A 9,195-nucleotide genomic window follows, 5' to 3' on the forward strand; every position below is an offset into this window, starting at 1 on the left:
TCGTACGTAGCTTAATTCTTAAAGTCCACTAAATTTTGAAACGTAACGAATCAAAGATTTGAGAAGACTACCCATGACAAGACTACCTATTGACTCCTTAAATTTTCTGCAAGTGTGCTTAAATTTATGTACGAACAATTTCCTTTGGAAGGAACCGAGAAGCAACACGTGCGCCGACTCAGTAAACTATCTTCTAAGATTCGCAAGGTGGTGTTACAAAGGCTACCGTCACCTGCAGGTGAGTTTATCTTTCTCAGAATTTCCCCCATTAAGCAAAGCCTCACCCTTTCCAAAACGGACTTCACTTTTCACTCTTCTCACAAAACCAGAAAAAAGCTGAAACTTCTGCTGCGACTGCTCGTACTCATGTACCCTTCATCCTCATCATCCTCGTCCCAAAAGTCCATGGGCCCAAGCCCAACCGGCATCACCCGCTACGGCTCCGCTCCGGGCTCCCTCCTCACCTCCGCCGTCGACTCCGTCATTGGAGCAGTCGCCGAGCGTGAATTCTCCCCCCTCCGACCTGCTTCCTTCGTCGGCCGATACTTATCCGGAGGCGGCGGCGCAGATGGCGACTCCTCCTCCCTCACCTCCGAGTCAACCTTCAGAGTCAACCCATCCAACGCTAACAAGGAGGCCACGAAGCCGCTGCCCAGATCGTACGGTTTGGGCGAGTTGGCGGCCGCGATTGGATCTTCTTCTTCTACCTCGTGTTCTTCCTCGTCTTTGGTTCGCCAGAGAAGCTCTCCAGCTGGCTTTCTGAGCCATCTCACTGACAACAATGGTACGTCTTTTTCCCACTTTGGTTTTTTTGTTTGTTTGTTCTATTACAGTTATGTCCTTGGTGACTGAGTGTGTTGCCAGTTGTGGGCAGGGGCACTATTGGGATTTTAACTGTCGGTTTTCTTGCTCATGGTCACTGGGTAGGGAGGAATAACTTTGACCGTAAACTTGAGAGGACGGTAATGTCCATTGTAGTTCGTTGTTATTACGAAAATAGCATTTCCTTATGAACTTTCATGATTAACAAGCAAGAAAGAGCATGACCAAAAAAAAAAAAAAAGCAAGAAAGAGAGGTGAGTTCTCATGAACCAGGTCCAACTCATGAATCACGTGTAAGCATGGGTTGGGTAGGTGTCATTTTTATTACTATATGTTCATATATATGTATATATTTTACATATAGTCGCCGAATATTTATCCATAAGTGCTTAGGATATGTCACGTTGTTTATTCAAAAAAAGAAGAAGAAAATGTCACGTTGAGGGATGGTGATATTGGTTACATAATGAACACAATACCTTGTGAAGCAAGACCTCTTTTTCTTGTTTTGACCAATTATAATTTCGTTTAATCTCTGGGCATTTATGTACTTTTAGTCTTTTACATATTCAAGTACAAGAAAGATAAAAAAATTCAAGCAAAAAAGAAAGAAGAAGAATCTATGCAAAGTTTTTTTCTTTCTAGCCTAGTATCATCTGGTCCAGTGGCATTAGTCTCTCCTTTGTATGTGAGAGGTTGTGAATTCGACTCATGGAAGACAAATTGTTGTAATTTGAGTTTGTTGATGTAATAAAAAAAAATTGTTTCTTTCTAGACAATCAAAATTAAGTCTATTTAAGCGTTCTGAAGTGGATATGATGTTTAATGCGTATGATATTTTAGGATATAACATGTTATGGATATTACTATCAACGGATTTGGCATAGTTATAACTTGATGGTCATTGTTGATAATGAAAGTGGGTTTAAGGATCGTCATTCATTTTTGACCATGTCAATAGGAGGATTTTCAGTTACACGAGGAAGTGGAAGCTATAGCTCACAAGGTGGGCCTAATGGTGGCCATGGAGGAACAAGGTTGAAGTCCCAGTTGAGCTTCACTAGGCAAGATTCTCTTTCTCAAATCTCTGAAGTTAGTGAAAATGCTGTCGAAGGTGTTAGCTCTACCAGTGGCCAACATAGTGCCATGCATTCTTATCCCGCTAGTAGCTTTGGGATGGACTCCTGGGATAATACCAATTCTATTGTCTTTTCTGCTCCAACAAGTAAACGAGCTAAAAATATGGATGGTGACATATTTAACTGCCTCAATACCTTAGAATCTCAGGTAATTTGCATTTAAGTATTTGTTTTAGGTCCTTTCTATCTGCATCAATTAGACTAGTGAAAAACTTGCATCTAAGTATTTGTTTTAGGTCCCCTCTATCTGCATCAATTAGACTAGTGAAAAACTTGCATCTAAGTATGTTTTAGGTCCTCTCTATCTGCATCAATTAGACTAATGAAAAACTTGCATCACATATTAAATTAAGTACTCATGTCCTTTTTCCATTTTATAGTCAGATATAAGCAATGGTGCTGCTGTTGTGTTTTTTTTTTTTGTTTGATCGGAAGAGGTAAGCCTAGTCATTAGATTCAGAAAGTAGTACAAAAACGAAATATCCCTATGGAGTCGACAGAAAGAATCGTTCCTTAGAGCATCCTAACCTCCTATCCTAAAAGAGTCTTAATTGAAACCATTTTATGTGTGCTTCGACGGCGCTACTGTTTATCCATCTTGTTATAAAGATAATAAATAGTAGAGAAACATGATAATGTTTTCATTACATTTCAATCATGCACTTTTCAAATCCTATGTGATTCTTTCTGACAAGTTGAATGGATAGAAGATATACTTCCCTCACGTTAAAGGATAACATCATATAATTGAACCCTCACATGTGGCTGTAATGCTCAAACTTTGTTTTCTTAAACTCTTAATTGCTCTTCACTTTCAAATAATGAGATGTTGGCTCTGATCATCCCTAATGTTGTTTGTTGGCATTCTATTGTGGAATCATTTACGTTATTTTGAAGTCCATAAAGAAATTACTGTAGTGTGGAATGATGCATACTGTTTTGATGTTTCACATAAATTAGGGTTATTATCACAAATGGTACCTGAACTTATCTTCTATTTTATCGATGGTACCTGAACTTCAATTTTGATCACAACCAGTACCCGAACTTTTTGATTTAATTTGAAATGGTACCTAAGGCCACCTTCGGTCACTATTCTGGCCAAAAAAGCCAAATCTAAAAAAAAAAAAAAAAAAAAGAAACAAGTTCAAGGCAAGTCTATTACCAAAAAATCATCACTATATATGATTGCAACCCTTGAAATCAACAAAAATCATCACTATGAATGCCTCCCATGCCGTTTTTAGTGACCGGAGGTGGTTCTAGGTACCATTTAAAATAAAATCGAAAAGTTCTGGTACTGGTTGTGATCAAAATTGAAGTTCAGGTACCATCGATAAGATTGAGGTATAGTTCAGGTACCATTTGTGATAATAATCCCATAAATTATCAGTATTCTGTAAATTCTCTCAGGAGTAGCTCATGATTTTCATTTGCAAAAAAATAAAATAAATAAATGAAATAGTGCTCGCAGTTGCTTAAATAGGTGGGAGGTGGCCAGATTGATGGTAAACATCTCTTTTAAAATAACATCACTACTTGTATGGAGTTTTCTTTAAGATGTCAACTGGAAAATCAACTGTCAACATATGATAATGAGACCCTGTTGTAGTTTATTATTGAATTCTGTTGATAAGTTGGTCACCTTGATAAGTTGCATTAATATAATCCCTCTGGTTCATGGGGAGTCACAATTCCTTTGTTAAACCCTTTGATTCATTGTTTATTTCAGTTTAGCCTGCCCCAGACAACTTTAGAAATGGCAACAGTGGAGAAGCTACTACACATCCCTGAAGATTCAGTTCCTTGCAAAATCCGTGCTAAGCGTGGCTGTGCAACTCATCCCAGAAGCATTGCTGAGAGGGTTAGTAACATTAAAGAGATAATATGATTATTCACGACATGCATAACACAAAATAAAGAATACGTCCATTTATTTGCATGTGTCTTTAGTAATATTCTGTGAGCAGGATCGTTTTTAGAAATGGAAGGATAGCATCAGTACTTCAGTAGTCATGAACATGCTGTAGTGCAATTTTTCTTACATTTGAATCTCCACATTGATTTCCTGTTGAGGTAGGCTGTTTGGGTTATCATGTCTTCTTCCAGTATCACAATTACTATGTTGATAATCCCGAAAGATAAGTGGGTATGGGAAGTCATCCGCTTTAGAAGATGGTGAGACCTTGGTTAGGCATTAAACAAATTATAGAATCCAAGTCTCTGTCATTGAACAAAACTCAAAAGCTATTTGCAACTTTAATTTATAGCATTCATAGTTTACGCTTTTTCTAAAAAATCATTTCTTGATCCATTTTGCAAAGTTTTACTGAATCTATCTCTTTGTTGTTTGGGTCGTTGGGCATTAATCAATATGAAGTTATTTTGTTGTCAGTTATTTTTTTTAATTGTAATTTGTGTTTAAAGTTCATAGTGGGTGAGAGGAATTGCTACCTGAACCAATGTTTTTAGATAAGAAAAGATAATCTATTTGCTCATAATATTTGAACCAATGTTGAACCAATGAAGGATATTGATGAAATCCTGAAACAAGTCTGAACTTGGAAGTACTCATTGGAGATTGGACTCAATTGATGCTTGATCTTGGAAGTTCCACTTACAATTATGCTACCTATGTATTGCAGAATCGGATTGTAGGACTTTCACACCCATTCTTTGGTTGAGATTGTTAGAATCAGAAAAATTTGGACTCTGAAATACCCATTTTAGTGATTGGAAACGCTGGAAAGTTGTAAGTGGAAATGTTATCAGGACACCACCATCGGGAAGCTTAAATATAGAGGCAGACTTGTCAGTCTTCTTTATTATGAAGTTGAAACTAGGGAATGGGAAGGGGAATTGAGGAATGCAAAACCTCTATTTTTTCTGTTTTGGAGACTTAATGGTTAACTGTATGCAGGTGAAATATGGTATGTTTCTTTGATGCTTTCCATCAGAAATAGGTTGAAAACTAGTCAGAGGGTTAAGTTGGTATCTTTTTCTACTCTCTGTCAAGGTATGCGAGTTTTTGAGTTTGAGGTACTGTTTTGGTTTTGTGCTAAGCCAGAAGTAGGACGCTTCTTCAACTTACAACAGCAAGAGAGAGGCTTTGAAGCTGTCAATAAATGGTATTGGATATAAAAATAATAAGTTTTTATCAAAAAGTACTGAGGGGAATATGCGAAGCATCACTGCCAGCAGAAGTTATAAAGGATTGATTATTTCTTTAACCAAGTCTTGTGTTCAAAAACTGACCTTACTACTGGTACTTGAAAAGAGTCCAGTTGCATGAGACACAACTTTCTTTTTTCTTTCATCTGGTCATTATTAGTGTATTAACTGTGTATAATTTTAACTCTCTACATTAATGGAATGACACCCCTTTATCAAAACAATAAAAGTAAAAATGGAAATAAAAACTTATGCCCACGGTTGCTAACGGTGGCGGCGCTAAAGTCAGTCTGCTTCTAGGGTGGCTAGGGTTTGCTTCATGCCCTAGGGTTATCGTTGGGCTTCAGTGTAGGCTTCGTAGCCCACTCTTGCTTTATTTTTAGTTTTTTATTTTTTATTTTTTCCTTTCGTTGTACTTTAATTATGGAACGGAGCTTGGTAGGGAAGGTTTAGGGCCCATATGAGGTAGTCTTTTGAGTATTTCCCTTCTCTTTTCCCTCCCGTCAGGGCGTGCTGTGTTTGTCAGTACAGAGTTATGTTTAGGTTCTCATTTTAATAGGGCCACACACGTGGCGGGTTCCTTTGTAACTTTGTTGGCCGAAGTAATGAAAGTGTTCACGTTTCTCCTCAAAAAAAAAAAAAAAAAGAACTTATGCCCAAAGTAACGTTTCTCTTAATAGTTTGAATTAGGAAACTGATGATAAGTTAATGAAGTACATGGAAAGTGCCACTACCTACAGAGTACTAATGTGTAGTACTAAAAATTCAGGTTTTGAATGGGTGATCCAGCTGGCACTGATATTATAGGCCATATTTATCCAGCTATACTATTTGGGTAATGTATGAAAGCTTAGATGTAATGCTGCAAACAGAATATGGCCTTTTACAAGAGTGATTTGGTATACTGGAAAACCAGTCTTTGAAGGAACCATCTTAGAACAACAAATGTATCAGAGAAATTATAGTTACAAACCGACCAGCTGTAGATGAGACATTGGCTCTTATCGTTGGAGAATATAGTCCCACATGTTAAGCCGTTCATAATTATATAAAGAATCTGGGTCTCTCCTCCTATTCTCCTTGGTTTTTTTATGAGAGATTCCGGCAATGCTATCTCTCCGCCTCTAAGAAATGAGAGCACTCAATATTGCTGAACTTTATAGAGTTCAGATGGGTTCAACATTCCAATCTTTGGTGTTAGCATTCTTAAGATTAAACAGAAAAGGAGGCAAAGTCGTAGTGTCAGTGGAACAAGGGATCAATTAGATGGTTTTATATTCTGTATTAGAGAGAAACCTAGGAATCATACCCATATCTCTGTGCAACTCCTTTGTATCATTTACACAATTATTACTTGGGAAGCTGTCAATATTTTTGTCCAAATAACACTTGGAATGCACTTATCAGTGTTAACTAAAGTCTTGCATGTCGAGTTGGTCATGTCACCTATATTCGTAGAGGTGGGATTTCATTTTAATATGTTGTGTGGGTTTACTTAGTCTCTACAGCTGACTTGTATCTTTTGCTTGTATCACAGGAGAGAAGAACTAGAATAAGTGGGAAGTTAAAGAAACTGCAAGACCTTGTCCCTAACATGGATAAGGTAATAATGATGAATCTCTTAGATCTGGATGCTGAATGTTAATTACAGGAACATATATATTGTCTTGATATATATATATATGGTTTCCTGCATTTTCATGTTACAAGCATTTTCGTATTTTCATGAGCTTTTTGTTGCAAGTATATAAGATGCATTGGAATTCCTGGTCCAGACAGTCTTCTTTGGTATTTTATAACAGTCTATACCAAATTTGAATGAAACAACTTTTGCTAATAATTATTAAGGTCTTGAAAGTTCATGATACAAATTTAGCTTTTCAGTGTTGTTCAGATGAAAATCCCACTTGGCCCATTGTATATCTTCATGCGTTGTGGATGAGTATTGCCAATTTGACATGCTTTATTTCGAGATTTTATTTATTTTTTGGTCGAAAGTGTTAGGTGGTATTAACTTCACAGATCACCACTCACTACTCTTGCATGTACACTACTGATCGCAACAAGTTCTCTGTTATCCATTTCATATTCAAAAGCTAGAAATCTAGTTGTGATTTTGTTGATCTGCAGATTCTTGTCTCATATTTAGAGTTTGTATGAAATGGTCGAATAATTATGTAAAGATACATTTCTAACATGAAATACAAACATTGCTTTGTATAGACTTCAATCGGGTAGTATCCCAATGGGGGTTGCTTTCTATGCAATATTTGGTTTTGCAATTGATGCACGTGTAACGGTATTATATTGCACCTATTGTAGCACTACATTTTGGAGCCAATGCTACTATGCTAGTACATTTCAGCTTTAGTGTCCATATGGAGATAACTATGCTGAACATTTAACTAACCTTTGATGATTCCTGAAGACGAACCATATCTTATAATCTCTTCAATTATTATTGCAGCAAACAAGCTATGCAGACATGTTGGATTTGGCTGTGCAACATATCAAGGGTCTACAAAATCAAGTCCAGGTTTGTAAATCACCACTCTATAATGACAAACAGAGATAACCTAGTATAAATTGCATATCAAAGAAATGGGGAAAATCATAGATTGACATAACCAGAAACTATGAATGTCTGAAATGTCTCACTTCAGGTGTATATGATATTATATCTCACTTAATATCTGAAATGCTCAACGTTTCACAATGTGGAGAAGCATTACCATATGTCTTATACTTGGGGACAATATATATTGTCTAGAAACTTCATTAAGAACTCAAGTATTTCATGTGTACTCACTTGGAAGCGCTTCTTCTGGAAGCATTTGTCAAGTGATTCTTCAGTAAGCACTAAAATTTCATCTGTAACTGAAAAGGTGCTTCTGTAAATCCATTAGGAATTCGTTTATTGTTTTTACTATAAAGTATGAGTGCATGTACTCATGGGAGTGTTTATGTGGGTTTAAAGCTTGAAATCATCAACAAAGATATTCTTGATATCTGTTTTCGAAATGATTTTTAGAACAAAAATTATGATTTAGAATATGTTTCCGCTTATCAGTTCAGAGACTATGAATTTATGATTATTAGGAAGATACTGATAACTCTTCAAAACTATAATGTATTTAAGAACGGGCCAGATGAGTGTAAGTTGCTATATCAGATGAAGTTACATTGCCTTTGCCAAAAAATAAAATAAAATAAAATGATAGAAATGAGCATACAGAGATGGAATGATCATTTTCTGGTTTATGAGCTTTGTACTTGCGCGCCTTTATGCCTACCTCAAGTAACTTTTAATAACATTTTGTTTTCATTTTCCCGCATCTGGCAGAATCTTCACAAAGATCTTGAAGGTTGCACTTGCGGCTGCAAACCCACATAACATTACCTGATGATAGTGAAGAAAATAAGGGAACTACAGAGGCCCAAAATTAAAAGGGGTCGAAGTTAGACTAGTTTTGTTGCATTACCAGGTTAGACTCTATATTTCTTCTGTAGAAAAAGTAGATTCAAACACTTTTAGGACGGCAATTGTCCTTGCATATTTTATAGTGATTTAAATCATCTTTGTATTCTTGGATAAAGTTGTACATATAACGAAGCAACTACTGTTTCTGTGGTTCATCAAGGAAGTCAACTTTGTTAATTTGTTTCACCAAACGAATACCGTGTATTCTGTTCATCTCACCAAACCATTGGTAGCATTGTATGCAGCTTCATATTCTCTAATGCTTCATTTTGTCTTTCTGTAATGTTCGATCGTTGGTGGCATTGTATGCAGTTTCATATTCTCTAATGCTTCATTGTCTTTCTATAATGTTTGATCCAAATCAATGTTTTAAAATGCTGAGGGCGTTGAGGCGTAACTTGATGCGTTTTTGAGAGAGCCTCGGTAAAACATAAGCATTGAGGCGTAAGGTGTAAGTCTTTCAGTATAAATACACACACATCTATGTGTATAATAAAACATACTTGGGGAGGTTTTGAGTGGAGAGAATTTGAAAAGAAGATAGTAGTGAAAGACTTGCTGCGTCTTCGGTTTTGAACAAAC

General features: G+C 36.5%; 1 protein-coding gene and 1 long non-coding RNA gene across 3 annotated transcripts; both read left to right on the plus strand.

Annotated features, from left to right (window-relative positions):
* Window positions 1-238: 238 nt before the first annotated feature.
* On the plus strand, window positions 239-8,880 carry LOC112197663 (transcription factor bHLH128). 2 transcript variants are annotated; one of them, XM_040518341.1, is made up of 6 exons: window positions 239-784; window positions 1,781-2,109; window positions 3,694-3,825; window positions 6,670-6,735; window positions 7,600-7,668; window positions 8,476-8,880. In XM_040518341.1, the coding sequence occupies exons 1-6, from the start codon at window positions 367-369 to the stop codon at window positions 8,524-8,526; spliced, it is 1,065 nt and encodes a 354-aa protein (XP_040374275.1). In that variant the 5' UTR covers window positions 239-366; the 3' UTR covers window positions 8,527-8,880. The 2 variants fall into 2 exon arrangements, with proteins under 2 accessions (XP_040374275.1, XP_024194193.1); XM_024338425.2 differs by having other exon boundaries at window positions 244-784; window positions 1,784-2,109.
* Window positions 3,836-5,778, plus strand: LOC121052722. The gene is made up of 2 exons (XR_005809973.1): window positions 3,836-4,891; window positions 5,029-5,778. It is a non-coding gene; the product is annotated as an uncharacterized LOC121052722 (long non-coding RNA).
* Window positions 8,881-9,195: the final 315 nt, after the last annotated feature.

Source organism: Rosa chinensis, chromosome 4 (assembly GCF_002994745.2).
Source record: "Rosa chinensis cultivar Old Blush chromosome 4, RchiOBHm-V2, whole genome shotgun sequence".
Taxonomy (NCBI): Eukaryota; Viridiplantae; Streptophyta; class Magnoliopsida; order Rosales; family Rosaceae; genus Rosa; species Rosa chinensis.

Coding starts and splice junctions, on each gene's coding strand:
- LOC112197663 (XM_040518341.1), top strand. CDS start 367: ATGTACCCTTCATCCTCATCATCCTCGTCCCAAAAGTCCATGGGCCCA. Junction 2,110..3,693: donor TCAATACCTTAGAATCTCAG/GTAATTTGCATT, acceptor TGTTTATTTCAG/TTTAGCCTGCCCCAGACAAC. Junction 7,669..8,475: donor GTCTACAAAATCAAGTCCAG/GTTTGTAAATCA, acceptor CGCATCTGGCAG/AATCTTCACAAAGATCTTGA.